The sequence below is a fragment of the Cnephaeus nilssonii genome (genome assembly GCF_951640355.1).
Source record: "Cnephaeus nilssonii genome assembly, chromosome: 15".
NCBI lineage: Eukaryota > Metazoa > Chordata > Mammalia > Chiroptera > Vespertilionidae > Cnephaeus > Cnephaeus nilssonii.
The window spans coordinates 62168270-62193855 of record NC_137086.1 but is presented as its reverse complement, the minus strand read 5'-3'; the positions used below and the strand labels follow the sequence as shown (position 1 = coordinate 62193855).

At 44.9% G+C, this 25586-nt stretch overlaps 1 protein-coding gene across 1 annotated transcript in view; it reads left to right on the top strand.

The window, feature by feature from the left end:
* Positions 1–20083: 20083 nt before the first annotated feature.
* TMEM131 (transmembrane protein 131) overlaps positions 20084–25586 on the top strand; it is a 202855-nt gene continuing 197352 nt past the window's right edge. The window contains exon 1 of the mRNA XM_079792637.1: positions 20084–20785. Within this exon, the coding sequence (XP_079648763.1) occupies positions 20617–20785 (169 nt within the window). The 5' untranslated portion in view covers positions 20084–20616. The remainder of the gene's footprint in view (positions 20786–25586) is intronic.

The window sequence follows — 25586 nt, the reverse complement described above, 5'->3', positions numbered from 1 at the left end:
TGCATTTGGAATCAAGACCAACGATCTCAGCCTGGCCTATGAGATTCTATGACCTCACCCTCCCTGTCTCCCTAGACCCATTTGACACTGCTTACCCACTAGCTCTTCAGCTCTCAACACACTGGCCCGCCTTCTTTTAGTTTTATGAATTCTCTGTCTTTTGTCCTTTATTCTTGTTCCTCTGCCGGGAACACCTTCTCTCACATTTCTGCAGGCCAACTCCTGCTACTCCTTCAAGTGTCAGATTGACCTCCACTTGCTCAAAGAGGTCTTCCTTCATAACCACCTTCCACCCAATCTAAATGAGTCCCCCATTATACTCTCTCCTAACACTCTCTGCTTCCTTTATTGTGCCACCAGAGTTTGTAGCTGGGTGATTCATTGTGTCCCCCCACCGGAAAGTAAGGTCTAGGAGACAAGGTCTATGTCTTTTATGCTCACCTGAGCCTATGTCAGTGCCTGGCAATAAAAAGTTCAGCACTTTATAAATATTAATTAGATAAATGAACAAACTGTGTTACTTTGCAGAAACAGAAAGTGGGATGAGGACCACCTGGATGACTAATAGGTGTTGAGGAGGTTAAGATGCCAAATTTGCCTTATTCATTTGAGAAAATTGATGGGAAAGGGGATATACCAATATAACTGTTTGGACAGACTCTGCAGGGTCAGAGGAGAATTTTTTGTCTTAAGCCAGTGGTCGGCAAACTCATTAGTCAACAGAGCCAAATATCAACAGTACAACGATTGAAATTTCTTTTGAGAGCCAAATTTTTTAAACTTAAACTTCTTCTAACGCCACTTCTTCAAAATAGACTCGCCCAGGCCGTGGTATTTTGTGGAAGAGCCACACTCAAGGGCCAAAGAGCTGCATGTGGCTCGCGAGCCGCAGTTTGCCGACCACAGTCCTAAGCTAACTGGAGAGCGACATCAATGATGTAGGTAAGTATGACATCAGGCCTTCTTCCCTTCCATGACCTGCAGGAACGCAGCCAGGGTACCATGAGGATGCGCCAAGTGTCAGGTTCTGTTAGGTTCAACCATCTACGACAGAGTGGCTGGTTCCCCACTCTCTCAGTTTTCCTTTAACTATGGTGTGTCCACCGCACATCCCTCTCTCTATAGTAATCTCAGCCCCAACGTGCATAAGATTATAAGACCTTCTCTTTTCAGACAACTTTCTGGCAAAACGTAAATATGACTTCTGACAACTGCTAACCTAACCTGAACACTTGAAGGTTGATTCCAGTAAGAACTAAGAATTTCTGCATAATTTTGACTTTCATAATTACAAGGTGATGACAAAAGTGGAGTTTTATAATGAGTTTTAACTATCGTCACCCAGAAAAGCTTCACTCCTGGCTGTAGAGTCACAGCCCATTGGAATATGATTGATGAAAAGGCATCTTTCATGCGGGTGAGGTTGCACAAATCACTTAGTATTTTAGAGCTCAGTTTCTTTCTCAGTGAAATGAATGAAGGGGCTGGATTGGACTTTGGGTTGCAACAAGGATTCACACATGTTCAGACCTCACAGACGACCCTCTGACTCAGGGGGTTGGACCCAGATCAATGTATTCTAAGAAGCCTCTACAGATGATTCTGACATGCACTGCTGGTTACGAGCTTAGAATTTTTTAATTCCTGAATTTATATTAACACTCCCAGTTCGCTTAAAGTAAAACCTGCCCAACAATTGTACTAAAATTTCTCTCATGACATTTTGGTCCTATAATTGCATTTAAACTGTTGTTTTTTTCAAAAGACACTTTATTCGATGAATAATTTATTTATAATAAAGGAAACCCAAGTACTAATGCCTTATTAATCTCTATGGCTCTAATAAATATACTATTTATTTATTTATTTATTTATTTATTGTTAATCCTCACCCAAGGATATTTTTCCAATGATTTTTAGATTAAAACTCAGGATTAAAACTCAGAAAGTGGAAGTGAGGGGAAGAGACAGAGAGAGAGAAACATCACACATCAAATTGGTTGCCTCCCACACGTGCCCTGGATCGAGCCTGCAACTGAGGTATGTGCCCTTGTCCGGAATGGAACTTGACCTTTCAGTCTGCAGGCCGATGCTCTATTCACTGAGCCAAACTGGCTAGGGCTATATACCCATCATTTGAATGAAACTTAAGTACATGATTTAGGAAGAATGCTACCACACTAAAGGAGGTATCTTTATTAGGAAACATCCTATCTAATAAAGCAGTAATATGCAAATTGACCGTACCTTCGCTATGCCCACAGCCAATCAGAGCGAACAAGATGGGAGTTAATTTGCATATTCTGAGGGAGGGAGGAGTGAAGAAAGCAGAAAGCATGGCGGCTGCGTGGGTGGGCGGTGGCGCAGCTGTGGAGCACGCAGCCATGGTGGCCTCTGAGGCGGTGGCGGGCAGTGTGAGCAGCCGCCGCGGTGGGCGGGGCGTGCAGTGGAGGCAGCAGGCGGGGCATGGCGGGTGGTGTGCAAGGCCTCGGTGGCCTTGGAGGCAGTGGTGGCTGTGGGCGGGGCGTGGCGAGGCGGGTGGCGCGTGGTGGGGCGGGTGGGCGGGTGGGGTGCGCAGCAGCAGCGTGAGGGGCCGAGGAGGCGGCAGCAGTGTGCGCGACAGGTGGGGTGATCAGAGGCGGCGGCAGCACACGGCCACAGAGGCAGCTGCGTCAGTGGGCGCAGAGGGTCAGGAGTGCGGGGCGAGGTGGGCTGGGTTGGGTGGGCGGGACGGGTGGGAGGCGCCCCGCTGGTTCGGCCCGCCCCGCCCCCCACAGCGAGAGAGGTGGGGGGGTGGGAGGGAAGCCCGCCAGAAGTCTTGCAGGAAATATTCCTGCAACGGGTCCCTAGTTCTATAATATTCATGATAAAAAAGGGCAGTGTAGGCGTTTCCAGGAAAAACTACCTCATTTCATCACTGAACCTTTAGTCCTGAGAATCAGAGTAAAGTTCTTATATCAGGGATGAGAATAGAGAACTGAAACTTACCACAGAATTGAGAACAGAAGTGACGGGCAAGGCTAAAAAGCAGAACATTATAGGGAAATCGCCTTCTGTAACAGAGCCCAGTGGGTGAGTCAGAAAGAGCTGATGAAGAAAAAATCCTGGTGGATGGACTCGGATTCTTGCTGGGCAAGACAGGAGGCAGGAGCATGGTCTCAGCCAGCCAATGCTCCGCCCACCCGGGGAACAGACACGGAACCCACACTGCTGAGCAAGGTGGGGCGGGACAGCACCTCTACCGCTGCTAGTGCTCCGTCAAGTCAAAAGCTAGCCTCAGAGTAGGAATTGGGTTAAGTTACATAAAAATGAAGCTGTTTTTCTGGCGCACCCAAGTTTGCGGACTGGGCTCCATCCCTGCCCCAGGATTGCTGTTGTCAAGACTTTTGTCATCACTATCCCTTCATTCTGGGGGCCCTTGCACCTCTGCTCTGGGGCTCAAATGGCGATCACTGACATACCGAGTCTTTCCTGCTACAAGACACCATCTCTCCTTCCATTCACCCAGGTCCAGAGTGTCCCTTTCGCCCCACCACTAAAAGTGGGAGAATGCATTCATTCATTTCTTCATTTCATTCGTTCATTCTAAAAATGTCAGAGACCACTTGAGGCAAGGGAAATATAGCAGGGAATAGATAAGTTCCTCCTCGCCTGAAGATTGTATCCCGAAGGTGAGAGACAGACAGTAAAGAAATAAATATATATCGCAGACATATAATGTAGTGACACTCCTCTGCAGATAAATAGAGTAGGGTAAAGAAATGAAGAGAGACAGAGGCATAGATGCTATTTTAGAGATAGTCAGGGGGCCTCTCTGTTGAGCTGAGGGTTGTACAGAGAGCTCTGTGAAGTTATACAAAAGCTTTAGACAAATGATAACTACAGATAACCAGCCAACTGGCACAGCAGGGAGACAGTTCCCTTGGCAGTGTACCCAGAGCCATGCCACAATCTAAGACTAAATCAAATGACGTCTAAAAGACAGGTAAATGCCACCTGGATGCGCATCTTTACCGAAGAGAGAAACAGACCAAAAGTAAAATCTGGTAGCAGCAGAAACGGGCTTCCACTTAAAACAACATTCCTTTAAACATATATAAAAGTACTTAGCAAAAGACTAAGATTATGACAAAATTTAAATATCTGAACCTATCAATTAGCATTTCCAATTAGTGTTTTTCCTTACACTGTACTGATCTGAAAATGCTGAGAGGTTGGGAGTTTGGTCCCAGCCATGCTCCAAGGTGCCACAGAGAAACCGAGAATAAAGCCAACAGAAGGCCTTCTCTCAGCGGCAAGTGAGAGACAAGACAGTGAAGTGGAGACAACGAAGCTTGGAAATCAGGCGGCCCTTGGTTTGAATGGAAACTGAGACAGAGAAGTTAAGTAACTTGCCTAAGATCATACAGCCAGTAAGATGAAAAACCAGAATTAAAACTCAGGCAGATCTCAAGGGAATTGTGCTGAGGGGAGCAAAAAGCCAATCTCAAACCAGTTATATATGGCCTGATTCTAGTCTTCAAGTAACAGAATTACAGAGATGGAGAGCAGATTAGTGGTTGCCAAAGGTTATGGAGGGACGTGATAGCTGTGAGAGTAGCATGAGAGAGCCTCGTAGTAATGGACCAGCTCTGTATCTTGATTCTGACGGCATTTACACAAATTTGCATGTGTTAAAGTGCAATGGAACTAAACACACACACACACACACACACACACACACACACACACGAATGCATTACAACTGGTGCAATCTGAAAAAGCTTTATGCATTGTTTCAATGTTTAATTTCCTAGTTTTGACAGTACTGTAGACTATATTTCTGTGACATGTTGCCATTGGAGGAAACTGGGTGAAGGGCACCCAAGATTGCTTCCTGTTTTTATTTTTTACAACTGCATGTGTAAAATACACTTCAAATTTAAAAGCTAAAAAAGCATTGTAGAGCAGAAGCCTAATGTGTTAGCAATCGAGAGCTAAGGCATTCATCTGTCATTTGTGCCTACCCAAAATCTTCTAAACCAAGCATGTCAAACTCAAAGGCTAACACGGGCCAAATAAACAAGGTTGAAGTTTATGTGGGCTGCAAAAAAACAAAAGCTTCAATTTTCTTAGAAACGTAGGTTTATTTCGAGAGACATGCTGAATACAAAGGGCTAAAATAAATGAGTCATTGTTAACATAAAATAATAGAACATTTTAGTAAAAATTAATATTTTTTCTTGAATATTTACTTACCAGGCACTGAATAACTGCACAAATTAATAAGCGTAATGCAAATAAACTTATTTTTCATTATTTCTGAAAGCAAAATATTTCCTGTTGCGCACACCAAACAAGTCAATCCAAGACTAATGACGTGGCCATTGGCTGCTAAAATATTCACTGCTAGTATTAGTGGAGAGAAACTGTGCGCCTGCATGTAAGGCGCGTGAGGGAAATGAATGCAACACGATTGTAGTGATCAGTCATTAGCAAACATTATAATTTGTTATTAATAATTATTATAACAGAATATTGTAAAAATTAAGTTACAAAATTTTTATTCAAATGTTTCTTACATACCGTTATATTGTCTGGGCTGCAAAAATATTCGTTGTGGGCCGCGAGTTGGACATGCTTGTTCTAAAGTCTATTTGATGATTTCCTGGATTGTGAATTCACCTTCAACTGTAGAAGCCAGATCCTACCTTTCCCAGCCTTCCTTCCCACCACGATCCATGGGTTCCACCTGTCAGATGAAATCGGTGTGAGACATGGAGTGGACACCCCTGCAAGGGCCCAGGGAGCCACGGTGCCGGTGCGGTGCCGGTGAGGCAGCGTGGTTCTGGGGGCAATGCTTCTTACCAGCCTGATTCTGGAAAGGGGTTGAGCCTAATATATCCCTTCAGCCCTTCTAAGGACATTGTGATCTTCCTAATAAACTTCCTCCAGTTTAAACCAGAGCAGCGGATACAAGATACTAAAGCTGAGCTCTTAGTCACGAGGACAGAGCTGAGCATCATGTCTAATAGTCAAGATGATCTCCAGAATGAAAGAAAAAGTGAGTCAAGCGGGAAGCCAGAAGAATGGTCATTCAAACAACCATTTTCAGATTAACTGATTTTTCTCTATCGTTTGTCTGTTTTCTATTTCATTAATTTTCACTCCTATATTTACTATTTCCTTCTTTCTATTTATCTGAGCTTAATTTTCTGTTTTTCTAGCTTCTTAAGATGGAAGTTTACAGCATTCGTTTTAAACTTTTATTCTTTTCTATTGTATTTAAAGTTATCCTTTTCCTTCTAAGCAATGCTTAAACTTCATCCCATGAAAACCTGACATATTTCAATATGTCAGGTTTTCATTATCCTTCAGTTAGACATATATTCTAGTTTTTCTTGTGATGTCTTTCTTGACACATGCATTATTTAAAATCTTTGGAACAGATTGATGAATCTCAGAGGGAAGGAGGGGGTGGGGCAGCGGGTGGGAAGAGATTAATCAAAGAACTTGTATGCATATATGCATAACCCAGGGACACAGACAATAGTGTGATGAAAGCCTGGGGGGCGAGGGGCAGGGTGAAGGAGGTTAATGGGGGAAATAAAAGGGACATCTGTTATACATGCAACAATAAAGATAAATTTAAAAAACTAAAATCTTTAATTTTCAAACATGTGGAGATTTAATTTTCCTGATGTCTTTTTAAAAAACATATGTGGTTTTTTTAAATTGATTTTACAGTGAAGGGAAGGGAGAGGGATAGAAAGAGAGAAACATCAATGAGAGAGAAACATCAACTGGCTGCCTCATGCATGCCTCCTACTGGGGATGGAGTCCCAAACCCTGGGCATGTATCCTGACCAGGAATTGAATCAGTGACCTCTTGGTTCATGGGTTGACACTCAACCACTGAGCCGCCCCAACTGGGCTCTTTTTAAAACTGGTTTCTATTTTAATTCTTTTGTGGGTGAAGAACATACTCTATTATTTTAGTCCTTGTAAAACCAGGATTGTTTCATGGCCCAGCAGATGGTGTATCTAGATTAACTCACATGCACTTGAAAAGAATAAGCATTCTGCTCTTTCTACATGGAGCATTCCATAACATCAATTCAGTCAAGTTTCTGGACAGTGCTGTATAAGTCTTCTCTGTTTTCATAACTTCTGCCTACTTTTTCTATTAATTACTGACAGAAGAATATTAAAATCAGCACTATAACTTTGGGTTAGTATAGATCTCCTTTCATTTCCATCAGTTTTTATGATTTCCTTTTTTATTTTGAATACTTACAACCCCTTGTATTAGTTACCTATTGCTGTGTAACAAATTATCCCAAATTTAGCATCTTAAAACAACATTTATCAGCAGGAATCTGGGTACAGCTTACCTGGGTGCTTCTGGCTCAGAATTTCCCAGAAGTTGGTCATCAAAGTGTCAGCCTGGCCTGTCGTCATAGTCATCTCAAGGCTCCCAGTTAGCTTCCAAGCTCACTCACGTGGCTGGTGGCCGGCCTCGGGTCCTTGCTGGCGATGGGCTAGCCTGGCCCCGTGGGCCTATCCCCAGGGACACTCATAACATGTTAGTTTTCTTCCCCCAGAGGGGACACAGAGAGCTTTTTGTAACCTAATCTTGAAGTAAAATCACATCACTTTGGTCATATTCTATTCCTTAGAAGTGTTATTAGATTCAGCCCATACTCAAAGGTTAGAGAGGGTGGTTTTCAGAAAGGTGTGAATGACAGAATGTGGAGACAGCTGGAGACTATTGTAGAGGTTTCCTACTACACCCCTCAAGGTACTTAACAAAGGATGAAACCTCAGTCATATACAGTATATACTTTGTGATAATGGATAATTTCATGGCACCCATGAAAGTGATGAGTGACCAGTCCTCAGAAGACTGGGACTTGAGGCAGCTCCAGGGACTCTGCAGCAGAAGTTTGTAGATGGTCGGATGTAAGCTCTGCCAGTTACATAAATCAGAATTTATCCTCGATGTCCATACTGCTTAGTGAAAATTTCAAGAGAATCTGATTGGACCAGACTGGGATAGGCATCCATTGCCAATCAACTATGGCAGGGAAAGCAGATCATGAACAATAAACCCAGGTGCCAGAGGTCCACCCCCGGGCAAGGGAGCAGTGCTCACAGAGGAGGATAGGTTCTGTCCCAGGTGTCACCCCGTGATACTCACAACCAGCACCCCTGCTATGAACAGACTGGAGTGATTGGAACAGAGAGTGGGCTGGCTCAGGGGTGAAGCATGCAACGAGGACCAGGGCCTTAGAAGGCAGGGAGGAGCATCTGTAGTCACTCTTGTGTCACATCCCAGGTCTGGTTGTGGCCCAGGCTCATGTCCCTCACATTTTTGCATATTTCAAAAGTCTCTGTGAACCATGTTAACTACCAACAGAACTTCAGTGCCCTGCCAGGGTCACCGAGTAACCCGGGAAGAGGAGTGTAGCTCAGAGTTAGACACAAGTCTCACATGTTGGACTGTACAAGCAGCTGTGGCTTATGGAAGCTCTGAGCACTCAGCCTCTTTAGGGAGCAAGAACGGGTGGTTCTGAGGTATGGGCCTTACCTGCTGCCACCTTGGGCTAGTTTGGTTGTTTCCAATATTTGCCAAGCACACAAGTTTCCTGGGACTCAATGATTTGCGCTCTCAGGCCAGGCCTCCCGGGTCAAAGTGATGGCCTAGGACCCTTTGTTAGCCATGTCTAAAGAAACTAGATCTGGGGCTAAAGCAGCTGGAGGCCTATTACTGTATTTAAAATTTTATTATGGAAAATTCCAAGCATACCTAAAAATAGAGACTGGAATAATAAACCTCTATGCACCAATGATCCAGCTTCAACAATGATCAATTCATGGCTAATCTTTCATCTATAACCTTACCCACTGCCCCCACTTACCCTGTACATTATTTTGAAGCAAATCCCATCACATTTTATTCATAAACTAGAGGCCCGGTACATGAAATTCGTGCACGGGTGGGGTCCCTAGGCCTGGCTGGTGGTCAGGGCCGATCAGGGCCAGGCTGATCAGGGCCGGGCCAGAGAGGAGGCAACAGTCACTGGGCCGGGGGTGGAAGAAATGGACGCTGACACTGCCATCGTCGGCACTCTGCTACCACGCGGTTCCCCGCCTCCCCCCTCCTCCTTCCCTCGTCACTGCACTGCCACCACAGTGGGCCGATAGGGGCCTGCTGGCTGGGGGGAGGGACAGGGCATGGGAGGTTGGTCGCTGGGCCCCAAGGAGGGAGCCAGCCCTTTGCGCCCCCTGGGAAAAGGGCCGCATCCACCACCACCCACCCCCGGTTCCCCGTCCCAGCCTGGGGACCAGGGGGAGGGACCGTGGGAGGTTGGCCAGCTGTGGGAGGTTGGCTGTGGGAGCACACTGACCACCAGGGGGCAGCTCCTGCATTGAGCGTCTGCACCCTGGTGGTCAGTGTGTGTCATAGCAACCTGTCGTTCCAGTCACTTAGGCTTTTATATATTTAGATATTTCAGTATGTATTTCTAAAAGATAAAGTTTCATTTTAAAAATCTATAGTAATCATTATTACACATATGATAATTAACAATTTCTCATAAAAAATCAAGCTAGTATTTAAATATTCCCTGTTACTGCTCTTTCAATGTACAAACTCTAAACATTAAAATTTGAGTCCCCCAACTGCTTTTAAAAGCTTTCATATTTCATTTATGACTATATTCACCATAAAAATATATTAAATAAATAAGAAAATATGCATGATAAAAAATTTAAATTTGTTCTTTTCAACTAATATTCATGAGAAACTAAAACCAGTTTCCATCATCTTTTCCCAAGCTGCTGTTTCTTATTTCCCAAGAAGAAAAGAAGTTAAAGCCTGCGGTGGTCATTAATATTCCCGCATGCCTCTCTTCTTCCAGACATAGGAGTGTTATACTGCCCCAGTCCCTGGAAGTTGGGTGTGGTCATATGACTGGTTCTGACCAATGAGTTGTGAGTGGAAATGATGAAATGTCAGTTCCCATCAGATAATTCAATGGCCTTTGAGACCCCACACACCCAGAACCCTCTTTTAACTTTGCTACAGTGACCCACGTTACCCCATCAGCCAGGGTCTCAGATGAACATGTATTGGAAGACAGACCCAAATCATTAAGTCATTATATTTTGAAGTTGTTTGTTATCACAAAGAAAAATGTTATTAGAACAAGAAAAATACTAGAGGTAACCTGGTTTACCTTGACTCATGTAAAGTGCTTATGCTTGAGCACGTGACCAGGGAAGTTCAGGCTATGGTTAATATCATTTTAGTGAAACCCTTTTAAGAAATTATTTGATTCACCTCTTACAATGTCATTGAATTGATTTGTACTGTCATTTAGGTAGAGCGGTGGTATTTTCATTCTTTAGCCTTGACATTATCATAAGATTAATACAATAATTATAAGAGCACTCTGCCAAATAAAACACTATTATAAAGATATTAAGTTAAATGGACCTAAAGATGAAACAAAAACGGAAACTCTGGCCTGGAGAGTCATGTCTCTGCCCTGCCGAGATCTCGCACAGGTCCCTTCATTAACGGGCCTGTTTCCTTTTCTGTAATGATAATCATTACTACAACAGTGGCATTGCTGAGCATCTGCCATGTGCTAGGTAGTTCCATGAAACTTAGTTTATTCAGTCCTTACAATGAGCCTTCAGTAGTCATTTCTGCCATTTTTTAAAACATGAAACTGTGGAGATGCTGAGAAATTTGCCCACAGCGCTGGAAGTAGAGGGGACACTATATTTAAGGTCAACTCCTTGTTCTAAAATCCTGTGAATATTTGGTGTGAAGTTACGAGTAAAATCACAGTGTCAAAAAATCTTTTCTCCAACAAAAAGAATAGTTCCTTTATTTGCAATTATATTTTCCACCATGTGCAGACATATTTTATAAATATCAAGGACTCTGCTATGACTATTCCTGGCCTGTGTAATAGCAAAGGGGTTCGAAGCACCAAATCTTGGTGATGGAACACAGATGCTAACCATGATGTAGGTTAACTCTGAAGCATGAATGTTACCCTTGAGAACTTGCATAGACTATTTCTTTGATAACATTTTTTTTCACTTTTTAAAGCTCTATTTAAATGAATTTATTGGGGTGACATTGGTTAATAAAATTATGTAAGTTTCAAATGCACAATTCTGTAATATAGCATTTGTATATTGCATTGTGTGCCCACCATCCAAAGTCAAATCTTCTGCCGCTATATTTTTTACCCTCTTTACCCTTTACAACCCCCTTAACCCTCCTTCCCTCTGGTGACCAGCATACTGTTGTCTGTGTCTATGTGTTTTTGTTTGTTTATCTTGCTTATTCACTTGTTGATTTCAGTTTTATATCCCACATGAGTAAAATCATATGGTTCTTGACTTTTCTGCCTAATGTACTTCGCTTAAGATGGTAATCTCAAGAACAAGTCAAAGATTTGTTAATATGTGATCATGAAGACATTTTTACCAGCCATGTTAAGTGGTTATAAAATGCCGGACTTAAAATACCAAATTTAACTTGTGTTTAAAATAACAGAAATTGAAGTGATGACATTTAGAGAAAGCAGAGTTCACTTTCTGGAAAACACTGCCAAGGTGTGTGTGTGTGTGTGTGTGTGTGTGTGTGCTGGGATGCCTACTTTTAGGCTGTCTGCTGTTACAGGGGCCGCACAAAAGGGCCAATTCCCGATTCCCCGTTTAGGGAACTCATGCCAGGCTTGGCAGAGAGAACTGTGTCTCCTTCTACCTCATCTTCATCTCAGTACTGGCCATGATTTTACTGTCAGACATCATTAGTGTTTTCATCATTTCTGGATTCCATCTGAGCATCTTGCATATGTTGGCCTTCCCCTTACTGACCAGTTCTGGCATTCTTTACAGCTACAAATAGCTAAATAATAGGGAGAGGTAGAAACAAATGTCCCTCAATGCATTGTTCAATTTCCTTTCCACCCTGAGTGATTTTTCAAGGCTGCTAATTACCATCCAACCATGGCATTTTAAGTACAAATGAATGATGGTTGAAGCAGTTTTCTTTAACAATGGTGTTTAGTAAAGTTCAGAAACTCGAGACAGCCTAAAATTAATTTTCAAAGTACTTACTGAGCACTAGAGAGGACTATGGTAGGGGAGGTGGGAGGAATTAGAAAAATACTAGAGGCAGCCTCTGTCCTCAAGAATATTATTTCCCTTCTTTTAATGGAAAGACCACCAAACAACAGGAACATCTCAAAAAGTCATAAGATTATATCTTTCCTACCTCAGCTTCACCTCAGCAGTTTCCTTTTATTTTTTTTACTGTCATACATTATTAGTGTTTTAGTTGTTTCTCATAATTTCTGGTCTCCATCTGAGCATCTTGATTATGTTGGTCCTCACCTTTACGGACCATTACTGGAAGTTTTACAGTTACAAACAGTTAAATAATAAGTCTTCTAGGAGAGAGAAAATTAGAGAGGTACTGGATCCTATTGTGGAGAATTTGAAATGGCAGGCTGAAATTTTGGTTATTTCAACTTAAAATTTTGCCATGAAAATGCTAGGTGTGTAGAATGCGTCAGTTGGTTTGGAAGGAAACTAGTGAATAAAACCATAGTCAATTCTAGCATCTAAATGCAATATGCTTCTTAGTTGAGGGGTGTGTGTGGTAATGGTTATGGTCTTTGATCAGGTCTTAGTTCATGTGAATTTGGAAAATGCAAAGGAGTCTAGTTTTCTTGAAGAATATATGAGTAAAGAGCTTCAAATTGGATGAAATCCACAAAAGCATCAAACTCAGCCCACCACCTCACAAGCTACTCCCTCATGCTAAAGCATGGACCTGCCTGGGGTTTATTTGTCCACCCCATAGGCTACAGCAATTTACCTAGCAAGTTGAATATACATAAATCTGGGGCTTGTGAATTAATTTTTTAAGAATAATAGTTGGGGAAACCTACCAAAGAATAAGGCACCCAGCAGACAAAATGAGCAGAATACTCTATATATTGAGGAAGATTGTCAATATGCTACATTTTTTCTCATTCACTTGATTGCTGTGGGCTTTATTCATACCCTGGACTAGATGAAAGAGACAAAGAAATAAAAACAAAGGAAAATCAGTCGAAAAGGCGGGATAAATACAGAAATTGGTAGAACCCAGGGTTGCTTTCCTTTAATCTCTCTCTCCTCTTTTCTCCTTTGGTTCACTCCCTCCTAGGATGTTCTGTACATGTTTATCTTACCCACTAGATTTTAAGTTCCCTTGAGGGGAAGGACTATGTCTTGCTGATCTTTATCTTTTGGTCTATTTCTCCATCCATCCACCCATCCAATTATTCATTCATATTCCACAAGTGTTAGTGAGTGCTTAATATATTCTAGAAACTTGGGATACATCAGTGAACAAAAATAGATGGGGGGGGGGAGGGGGTTGGTGGAAAACATAGTAACAATGTATAATGATTAAGTTATATGGTATTATAGAAAGTAACAGGTTTTATGGAAAAAAGAAAAATGAGCACAGGATAAGGAGGACTGGGCCTTGGGAGTGGGTATATTAAACTTTAGTATTAACAGTATTAACAGTAGTGATCAGAGTTTGCTTCACCAAGGTGATAACTAAGCCTAGATTGAAAAGAAGTGAGAACGTGAGGCAAGCAGAGAACTAGGGGAGGAGAAAGCGCTTGGGAGAGAGGGGAGACCCGGGGCATAGGCCCTGGAGCAGAAGCATACCTGGTATGTGGTGAGTTCAGCTGAGACAGACTGAGCCTGGAAGAGTGCAGTAGAAATGGAAGGCCAAGATCACAGTGAACCAAATCATGTGCCACAGGAAGTATCCTAAGAGCTTTAGCTTCTACCATGAGATGGGAGCCCCTGTAGGTGGGGCACAGGATGACCTATATGTTTTTTTAAATCTTTATTGTTGAAAGTATTACATATGTCCTATCCCTCCTCCCCCATTGACCCCTTCTAGCCCACCCCTGGACACCCCCCCCTCACCCCCTAGCCCCAGGCCTTCACCACCCTATTGTCTGTGTCCATGGGTTATGTATATATGCATTTACATTCTTTGGTTGGTCTCTTCCTACCCCTCCCCCCCCCTTGGCCTGTTTTAAATGTGTCATTTTAGATACAGTGTTGACAAGAGACCATAAATGTTCAAATTTATGTCAAAATGTAAAGCAAAGACCACAGGGTCTCAAACAAAAAAAATTCAAGGCTGAGTATATGTACTTGCCAGGCAAGGAAACAAACCAGAGAAAAAGTTCACTAAGTAACTCATTAGTTGGGAAAAGTCAAGGTTTTAAATTTTTTATTTATTAAATTTATTGGGGTAACATTGGTTAATAACATTATGTAGGTTTCAAGTGTACAATTCTGTAATACATCATCTTTATATTGTGCTGTGTGCTCACCACCCAAAGTGTAGTCTCCCTCCATCACCATGTGTATATTTGACCCTAAAGTCTTTACCCTTTTCATCCTCTCCCTAACCCCCTTCTTCTCTGTTGTCTATGAATTTGTTTGTTGCTATTTTATATCCTACATATAAGTGAAATCCTATGTTCTTTGTCCTTTTCCAAGTCAGGGTTTTTTAAATGCTAGAAAGAGGAAGGGGGTTCAAGATGGTTATACTAAAGATTGAAAACCAGCAGTCTGGATAGTTTGGGATAAAACAAGTCCTTTGTTTGCTGGACAGGAATGAGTCTCCAGTTAGGTCTAACAAGGGTCTGGCCAAGGGGGTCACTGAAAGTTCACAGTCTTTCATCAGCTTTAGTTTGTTTTTAACCAGCTGAGGTATAACAGCATTCCATTTTGATTTCTCCCAGGCAAGTGCTGTTAAGTGGAAAAATTTCCTGTTGCAGTTAGAAACAAGGAAAGCTGTTAGAAAGCTCTTGTAAAAATCCAGGCAGAAGATGATGGGGCTCATTTCAGTATGTACACAGAGGTGGTGAGAAGCAGTTAGATTCTGGATGTATCTGGAGATGAATAAAGAATGGCTCCTGGGTTTTGGGCTGGTGCAACCGATGGCTAGAGTTACCCTGGAAATAGGAAAAGCTGTGGGTGGAGCAGGTTCCAGAAGAAGATTAGGAGTTCGTGGGAGTTCAAGATGTTTATTAGATGCCTGAGTGGGGACAGCAATAGGGACTGGTTGGCTGGTAAAAGAAAGTTGGGACTTGAAAGAGTATAAGATGGTGCTGAATACCAGACCACATGCATTCACCTGGGGAGCAGTGAGAGAGCTCTGGGGACTCCAATAGTGTTTTCCCCACCTCGTCCCCAATTTTAATTCATATGTATTTAATTATAATGAAAGTATTCTTGTAAGCCTTCTCAAATATTCTGTGGAATGAAGATCTTTGAAAGTTTCACTGTGCCTAATACGTTGTTTTGAGAAAAGTAGGTACTCAATAATAGCTACCTTTTACAATCTCCTACTATATGCCAAACACTATTTTATATGTTTACACATTTATTAGAAGTCTTTTTCAGATAAGAAAACTGAGGCCAAAAGAGTTGAGTAATTTGCCTAGGAGTACACTGAGTGGCCAGATTATTATGATCTCTGAACACATAACAATCTGGCCACTCAGTGTATATCCTATATAATAAAAGGCTAATATACAAATTGTCCCCTCGACCAGGAGTTCAACCAGCAGGCAGGCTGGCCAACCGCCCATGTCCTCTCCCCTGGCCAGGCTGGCCGGACCCCACCCATGCACGAATTCATGCACCGGGCCTCTAATACAAACACACACACACACACACACACACACACACACACACTGAGTGGCAAGATTATTATGTGTTCAGAGATCATAATAATCTGGCCACTCAGTGTATATAAATAGGTAAGAAAGGCAGGGCTGAGATTTAAGTCCAAATTCATCTGGGTCCCTTTATTATTTTTATTTTTTTAATATATTTTATTGATTTTTTACAGAGAGGAAGGGAGAGGGATAGAGAGCTAGAAACATCGATGAGAGAGAAACATCGATCAGCTGCCTCCTGCACACCCCGCACCGGGGATGTGCCCACAACCAAGGTACATGCCCTTGACCGGAATCAAACCTGGGACCTTTCAGTCCGCAGACCGACGCTCTATCCACTGAGCCAAACCGGTTTCAGCTTTCTGAGTCCCTTTAAATTCTGCTTTCAATAGTAGTTTACTAATCTGGGTAGAGGAAAAAGTGAGCAGAAGATGAGGAGTTCCAACAGCTTGTAATCCCTGGCACATATCAATCTAGTATAACAGTCTTCAAACTTGACTATGTATCAGAACCACTCCGGAGGCTTGTTAAAACACAGACTGCTGGACCGCAACTGTTTTTCATTGCACAGGCCTGGGATGTGGCCTGCTGATTTGTAACTCTAACAAAGCCCCAGGTGATGCTGATGCTGCTGGTCTGGGATGACACTGAGAACCACGGGTTTGGCAGGTTTTTCCTGATTTTGCCAGCTAAATAGTCTGTCTCCACCTGCCAAATGCCCAGGTCTAATTCCCAAAAAAAGGGGAGGGGGGTTCCGGAGCTAGTCAGAATGTCATAAGGGCCCTTGTGATAGTTACTTCAGTGTTGATCAAAACTCTCTTATTCCCAAGGCACACGGGTATTAGAGGAGAGGGAATGAAGGGGTGACAGTGGCTCAACTCCAGGTGTCTTCCAACACACAATTTACCAACCTGTCTAGTGAGAGTCCTTCTTTTAGCATTATTCCCCCGGCAGCCTCATCGTCCTTTCCTGGGAACTAACTTCATCATCACCCCTCTGGCTCCCACTGTCCATCAGGCACAAGGAAGGTTCAGGTATAGTGGGCCCTATAAAGTTACAAAACTATTGAGGAGGCCCCTTAAGAACAAGAATACAAGATTATAAATACACAATTAAGTGCAGGGCCTTTGAAGGAGGGGCCCTAAAGTTTAAACTTCATTAGCTTCATGGGAAATCAGTCTCCCATCAAACATGTCTGTATATGTCTAACTCCAATTATACACATATCCAAGTTATTTCCCATGGGGCTCATGAGCCTGGGGCTAATCAGAGGACGTGGTTTATTTCTGTGTAAGAGAACCTGAATATTTCATGGTTGGGAGGTTCGTCTGCCCTGAACATGGGAAAGGGCTGCTGACTCCTTGTATAGCACATTAGCAGGTAAGCTGGGACCCAGCTCAGGCCCTCAGTTACTTTAGCTGCCTTGCGCAGTTTTCTTGTCTCTGTTGCCTTAGGTCAGTGGTCGGCAAACTCATTAGTCAACAGAGCCAAATATCAACAGTACAACAAGTGAAATTTCTTTTGAGAGCCAAATTTTTAAAACTTAAACTTCTCCTACCGCCACTTCTTCAAAATAGGCTCACCCAGGCCGTGATATTTTGTGGAAGAGCCACACTCAAGGGGCCAAAGAGCCGCATGTGGCTCGTGAGCCGCAGTTTGCCGACCACGGCTTAGGTTATACAAATACAAAAAAGCCAACTTTTAAGAGATAATGATTATTCCTATTTCACTACATCAAGAACAAAAAGATTACTTAATTTTAACACTAATATTCAGAAAAGTAAAATTGCTTTTCAAAGTCATTAGGGTAAAGCCACTAAAATGAATTAATTTGTAAATAAAATAAATTTAAGGGCTTGCCTAGGGTAGCATTTGGAGGTCCTTTTGCCTTTCTGAAATCTTATTTTCCTATGTAATTTGTTCTAAGCTGTATTAAGGGTGGATTTAGCCTTAAAACTACAGAGATTCACTCAACAAATACTTCTAAGCTCTGGAGTTGAGGGAATTACTAAAATAGTCACTAAGTTAGGAGTTTGGGAAAGTTACTAGGATGAGTAAAAAGGAAATCCCTTAAGGAGCTTGAGTTTGGAGACAAGAGCCACATGCACCAAGAACCCCAACCTAAGGGCATCTAAGAGGCATAAATGAAGGCAACTCCAGGGGATGGCGTTTGATTTAGGCCTTGTAGGAAATCCTATCTAATAAAGATGGAATATGCAAATTGACCATCACAAAGATGGCAGCGCCCAGTCCCCTCAGCCCCGCCCGAGTCCCCCAGTCCTTTCAGCCCCACGGAGGGGGAGTGTGTGGGGAGGACGGGCAGCGGCAGGCGCATGGTGAGGCCAGACCCACCCTCAGCCCCACAGGCACCCAGGGCCAGCCTGAGGCGCAGGCAAGCCTTGGATGGAGGCTGCCCAGCTGACACCCGAGGTGCAGGCAAGCCTCGAATGTCACTGCCCAACTGCCTAAGGGCACCCGAGGCTCAGGTAACCAGGGCCGGGCTGAGACTTGCACTGCTGGCAGTGGCAGCAGCAGAGGTGTGATGGGGGCGTTGTCTCCAGCCCCTGAGGGCTCCCACACTGTGAGAGGGGACAGGCGGGCTGAGGGACCCCCTCTCCAGTGCATGAATTTTCATGCACCCGGCCGCTAGTCCTATATAATAAAAGAGTAATAGGCAAATTGACCGTACATCTGCTACACCCACAAACCACGCCCACCAGCCAATCAGAAGCGAGTATGCAAATTAACCTAACCAAGATGGCTGCAGCCACGGAGAGAGCAGGAGGCTTGGGTTTCCCTGGCAATGGAGGAAGCCAAGCTTTCCGCCTGCCCTGGCCCGCTCAGGCCTCTGCTTAAGGCTACAAAGTTTCAATTATAGAAGATAAAAAAACCCCAACAAAAATGGTGGCAGCCACGGAGCTGGAGAGAGCAGGAGGCTTGAGTTGCCTCCGGCGATGGAGGAAGCCAAGCTTCTGCAGCCCTGGCCTGCCTTGGCCTCTGCTCAAGGCTACAAAGTTTCAATTATAGAAGATAAATAAATCCCAGATACCAGGGCCTCCACTTGGGTCGTTGAGGGGCGTGGCCAGACTGCAAACCACCACAGGCCCCTCACCCAGGCCGCCCCATGCCCCAAGGGAACCCCCACCCTGATTCAGGACACCCTTCAGGGCAAACCAGCCGGCCTCCACCCGTGCACCAGGCCTCTATCCTATCTAATAAAAGAGTAATATGCAAATTGACTGTCACTCCAACACACAAGATGGCTGCCCCCATGTGGTCAAAGATGATTGCCCCCATGTGGACACAAGATGGCCACCACAAGATGGCCAACAGGAGAGGGCAGTTGGGAGGGACCAGGCTTGCAAGGGAGGGCAGTTGGGGGCAATCAGGCTGGCAGGGGAGCAGTTAGGCATCAATCAGGCTGGCAGGGAAGTGGTTAGGGGGTGATCAGACTGGCAGGCAGAAGGGGTTAAGGGCAATCAGGAAGGCAGGCAGGCGAGCAGTTGGGAGCTAGCAGTTCTGGATTGTGAGAGGGATGTCCGACTGCCCGTTTCGGCCCGATTCAGGTCGGACATCACTCGAGGGGTCCCAGATTGGAGAGGGTGCAGGCTGGGCTGAGGGACACCCCCCCCCCCCACCCCGCGCCCCTGTGCACGAATTTCGTGTACCGGGCCTCTAGTCTATAATAAAAGCATAATATGCTAATTAGACCAGACAGCCAAACAACCTTCCAGACGAAGCCAGGGCTGCGAGGACCGAGGCCCTTGCACTAATTTCGTGCATTGGGCCTCTAGTATGTTAATAAAACGTCTGAAGACAGCGTAGGGCAGCAGGGCCCCCTGGATGCTAAAGACCAATCTGCCCTCTCCCTCCAGGGTCACTGCTGCTTCACACACACACACACACACACACACACACACACACACACACACAGCAAAGCGGGCACAATCCAAGGTCAAGAAGTTTCCAGTAAGCGCTCCTGACACCCTGTCCAGAGGATATAGAGATGAACAGCGCAGGTCACCGTCCTCCTGGGAGCGCCACCAGGCATTCCCAGGCGGCGGTGCGAGCGGCGGAGTCACTGCGAGGGATTTTCCGCGCTGGCCTCGGGGTGGGTCCGCAGGCGCGCTCACTGCTCTGGAGGCTCCCGCACTGCAGCGTCGCGGATGCGGTCACAGGTCCCGCGTCAGCGCAGCTGTGGGCCTCCCCGGCGCCCCGCCTCGCCGCGCCCGCAGCCCCGCCCCCATCCCACGGCGGCTGCGCCGCGAGGCCTGCCGGTCTCCACGTGATCGACGTCACAGCCTCCGCGAAGCGTGCGCCGCCATCATAAGTCCTGGCGGCCGCGCCGGGCCGCCTCTCTCCTCCTACCTGCGGGCAGCGAACGGGTTTGGGTTGTGCTGTCCCCGCTCCGCTGGCCGGTGAGCCGTGGGCCTGCGAGAGCCTGACGAGCAGATCGGGCCCTCGGCGTCCGGGCGACAGTCGACCGGCGGCCCCCGGTGACGGCGGGGCGGTGCCCAGGGCCGCGCCCCGCCCCTCGCAGGCCTGCGCCCGTAGCCGTGGCCGTACCCGTCTCCAGTATGGCCGCCCGCCGTGCCTGACCCGCCGCCTCTCCGCCTCGCCTCCTCGCTTGCGATGTGGAGGCCGCGGCCGTGACTGACACGCTCGCTCCCACGCACACACGGGCCCAGACCCACGCCCGGAGCTGAAGCCCTGGGCCCGGAGCCGCTCTCGTCCCCGGCGCCGCTGCCCGAGCCCAGAACACGGCGCCCGCGCCGCCGCCGCCGCCTCGCCGAGAAGGGCCGCGCCAGACTCGGAGCGCGGCGGCCCCCGGCCGGCAGGGATGGGGAAGCGGGCCGGAGGAGCCGCAGGAGCCGCCGCCGCCTCCGCGGCCGGTCTGGAGCCCGCGGCCGGCCGCGGCGGGGGCCCGAGGAGCGCGGCCGCCGGCCTCCTGGGAGCGCTGCACCTGGTAATGAGCCTCGTCGTGGCCGCGGCGCGAGCCGAGAAGGAAGGTGGGTGTCCCCGGCCGGCGTCCCGGCCCCGCGCTGTCACCGCGACCTCGCGGAGGCCGCTGTCGGGCTGCCACCGAGAGGCCGGGCCGCGGCGTGGGGCTCCGTTCGGCCGAAGTTGCCGGGTCGAGCCCGGTCGCGAGCGGCGAATTTGCCGTCCGGAGACCAGCTCGTGGCGTTGGCCGCACCGAGTTGCTCTTGTCCGTGATTCCTTCCCCTGGCCCTCCTTGCCTTCTGTCACTGCCATTTCAAAACTTCCTGACTTCTCGGATATTCTTGCCACTTGTCCCACTGGGGGGGGGGGGGGGGGGGGGATATTTTTAGACTTGATTGCTGTTTATAGGCAAATTTTAGGACACTTTTTTCCTTGGTTGTGGTTTTAATAACGGCGTGCAAACAGAGTTCACTTTAAAATGTAGTAGTAAAAATGGCAAGACTGGTGGAAAGTCTTCGGAACACAGCTTACAACATTTTCCTTTGAATTTGTTCAAACATTTCTAGGATGGGAATCTGGTTTCTTCAGTTTCCCCTTCAGGATCGCTTTGCAGTGTTGGCGGACGTTTAGCTTACCAGTTCTCTCTCTCTCATACAATTCTATTTAGCGTCCCAGGAAGCTATGGAAAGTGTTTACATTTTTTATTCTAAGATAGTGATTGGGTGTCTTTGTCTTCAATATGAAAGTTTCTAGTTTGCAAATCTTCATAATTTACAATCAAAAGGGCTGGCCTCTGTTTTAAAAACTCTCATTAGTATTGTATGATTATAAACAGGCACTTGCACAGGGTTAAAAATCACTTTGTCACCTAGAAGACCAAATCTGTAATTGGTCAATACTACCTGTTTTTGAGCCTAGGGAAATGAGTCACAGAGTCTTCCTGAAGAAAGTACTGAAAGTGAATGGTTTTTACAAAGCTAAGCAAAACTTGTTAGCTTAGCTTTTGTTTCACACTGAACTGCCATGGCAAGAAAATTTAATGTTCCACGTTATGACCAAAGTTACTTGCTTTTTATTGTTATTGAAAGCACCAGCAAATGCAAACCAAATTAATGTTAAAGTGCAAATGTGCTTCCGTTTACTGTTTATTATTGTTCAAAACATTACATTTCCTCAGTTCACTCTCTAAGCAACCTTAGTCTGGGTTAACACAGGTGGAAAGTATTCAAAGACGTGGCATCTATAGAAAGGATTAATGGACAGATGCAAGTTTATTCCCAGAATAACATATTGATGCTTTAAGACCAGTCAGGCCTGGAGTGGTGGTAGTTCATCAGTGCTTACCGAACTGTCGTGAGTTGATTGTTCTTGTGTGTCCATGGTGCCCAGCACAGTCTGGCGTGTAGTTGGTGTCCAGTAAACCTAAAATAGTACAATAATGTAATGGGCTTCTCTCCTTGAGTTTAAAGTTGTCCTTGGCAGGCACGCGTCCTTGCTTTTCTGTACCTCGGCTTACCGTGCACAGTGCCAGGCACACAGTAGACATTTAATATTTGTTTGAGTGTATGACTTTCTTCATGGGCCATTAGCACAGGGAAATAAAAGAATGATTCAATCTAGTAAAACTTTAAGTTTGTATTATCCTACTGCTTATTTTTCCAAGAGCCATATTATACATTAATTCTTTGTATATAGATAAGGAAACAAATCCCTGGTTTGAGAAATATCAGCCTAAATTATATTTGCTAATTTCCCATTTGTATAGTTTATAAGTTTTAGTGCACCTCTCAGATCCCCATAAATGTAAGGGCCAGGTGAGGAGAATGCCTGCCAGGATGTAAAGTATGAAAGAAGTCATTGAGTCAGCCAGTGGTCCTGGCAGTCAGGCATCTTGTGGCCGTGTTGTGTCTGTGTGAACAATTAAATGTACAAGTGAGCTGTTTAATACATTGATGGTAATTATACTTACATAGAGCATAGGCCTCTACCCATCATGAATGGGTCTGGTTCATATCAAATATTCCTGAACGTAGTTCCAAAAATGGCTTTTGCTTTCAACCTCCTGCTGATCAAATTCTAGTGTTGTTTTTGCTTAAGTAGGAGAAATGAGATTGATTTTCTCACATGATTGTGATACTGTGAGTTTGACATCTGACAGGGCACAAACGCAGCATTTGCCCCAAAAGGATGCTGTTGATTTTTTTTTTTTTTTCAGCAAATCTGGGCATATTTCTGAAGGTAACTGAGTTCTCTTTGTTCATTGACACCCTAGGGATTTTTGTGCTTATTTTAGTAATGTAAACTAGTTTTCTTTTTCAAAGTTAAGATTTACCTGTAATTGTAATGATGGTTCTCTGGGTATTTTGTAAGTTTGTATAGTTTTTCTCCATTGCAGTATAATTTCATCAAAAAAATCTTAAAAGCAAAATAAAATTCATTGTCTCCTGAAGAAAACCAGCAGAAATAGCTAGATTACCTACTGCAGATTTTCATACTTGGATTAGATGTTGTTAATTTTCTAAAGTCAGTGAGTCATTCCTTGTTTTACCATCCTATATGTCTTAACATAACTATATCTTAACATCCATTGTTACTGACCTATGAGGCTGTATTATGAATAGTCCAGAGAAAAGGGACTTTGAGAATGTTTTAGTTGTGCTGTACAGTTTGTAAGGACTTTGCAAGAGTTGCCAGAAGTAGAAGTTACTATAATTACTACAAATAACTCGTTTTTCTGGATGTGTCAAGATTTTTCTTGAAGCTAAGATTTAGCTATTGAGAATCGTGAAAGCAGGTGTGTGTGCATGTGTGTATAGTGAAAATATATTAAAAATATATCTCTGTATATACTAAATGTATAATTTTAGTAGTATTTTGATTTACCAATCAGCCCATTATGACCAGCAAATGGGATCTTTTTAAAAAAAAAGCATCATGTGGGGGGCATGCGGGAGGCGGCCAACCAGTGGTTCTCTCTCATCATTGTTATTTCTGTCTCTGTCTCCCTTCCTCTCTGAAATCAATTTAAAAAAATTATATATATATATATATATATATATATATATATATATATATATATATATATATCTTTAAAAGCATCATGTCATGTAATATATGCTCTTGTGTGTTTTTTTCTGGCATGGTAAAGAACTCTATTTCTGATACAGAAGCCACCAGTGCATGCCAGTCTTGTAACTCCTGCCAAAGTTTGGCTTGCTTGTTTTATGGTAAAAACTAGTGGCCCGGTGCATGAAATTCATGCACATTAAAAGGGAATTAATTAGGAGAAATATTTTAATATTGCTATTTGCCCTTTCTCTATAATAGAAGTGTCAGAGATGAAATAAAATTAGTAAAATGTATATAAAATCTCCCTCATATCAGAGTCTGGGGCGCGCCGTGGGACCTAGAGTCAAGTCCCTGCCCACCACCTGCACGCACTTCGAAAATGCAGGAGACCCAGACCTGGCCGGTCCCAACCCCATTGGGTGAGACCCAGACCCAGCTGGCCCCACCCCTGTCAAACCCCTCCAGGCAGGGGGCTCAGCCTCAGGTTCCCCAGCCCGGCGCTGGGTCGGGGGCACAGCCTCACGCCCCCTGTCAAGCCCTGCTGGGCGCCGGGGGAGGCGCAGCCTGAGGTCTCCTGGCCCGGCACTGGTGTGGGGGGCACAGCCTGAGGTGGCCCAGCGCTGGGGTGGGGGGTGTGGCCTGAGGTCCCCCATTAAGCTCCGTGGGGCGGGGGGCATGGCCTGAGGTCTTCTGGTCCGGTGCCAGGATGGGGGCGGGAGGGCACAGCCTGCGGTCTCCCGGCCTGGAGCTGGGGCGGGGGGCATGGCCTGAGGTCCCCCATCAAGCCCTGCTGGGTGAGGGACGCAGCCTGAGGTCCCCTGTCAAGCCCAGCCCCGCCCCCGCCCCCGCCCCTGTCCGGGCTTCTTTTAATTTATTATAAATGAAATGGTCATTTTATATGTCTAGTAAATATAAATTTGGATAAAATTCCAGAAATGACTGTTTTAGTAGATGATAATTTATATTTCAATTTTGTTTTAATCTGTATATGTGACAGATGTGTAGGAGGATATAAAAATGTTTCATCTACAAAGTATACAAACAAAGTGCTTAGGAATAAAGGCCAAAAGAAGGAGTTAAAACCTAATTTGATTAGGTAATTTGTTTTAGGAAGTAGAATTGATTAGGAGTAGTATTTACTTTTTTAAAAAAACTATTGTTGAGAGTATTACAGATGTCCCCCATTCACCTCCATTATCCCGCCGCGCCCCCCCCCCCCCCCCCCCCCATCCAGTTCCTGTGCCACCCCAGGCCTTCATCACCCCATTGTCTGTGTCCATAGGTAATGCTATGCATATAAGATCTTTGGTTAATCTCCTCCTGCTCCCTCCCCCCCCTCCCCATTCCCTCTGAGATTCATCATTCTGTTCCATATTTCATGCCTCTGATTCTATTTTATTCATCAGTATATTTTTTCATTAGATTTTTTTTGTTCTTTTATTTTGATTATAGATTCAATTGTTGATAGAAATGTATTTATTGCCATTTTATTGTTCATAATTTTAATCTTTTTCTTCTTCTTCCTCTTGTAAAAGAATACCCTTCAACATTTCCATCTAATACTGGTTTGGTGGTGATGAACTCCTTTAGCTTTTTCTTGTCTGTGAAGCTCTTTATCTGCCCTTCAATTCTAAATGATAGCTTTGCTGGGTAGAGTAATCTTGGTTGTAGGTCCTTGCTGTTCATCACTTTGAATATTTCTTGCCACTCCCTTCTGGCCTGCAAAGTTTTTGTTGAGAAATAAGCTGACAGTCGGAAGGGCGCTCCGTTGTAGGTAATGAACTGCTTTTCTCTTGCTGC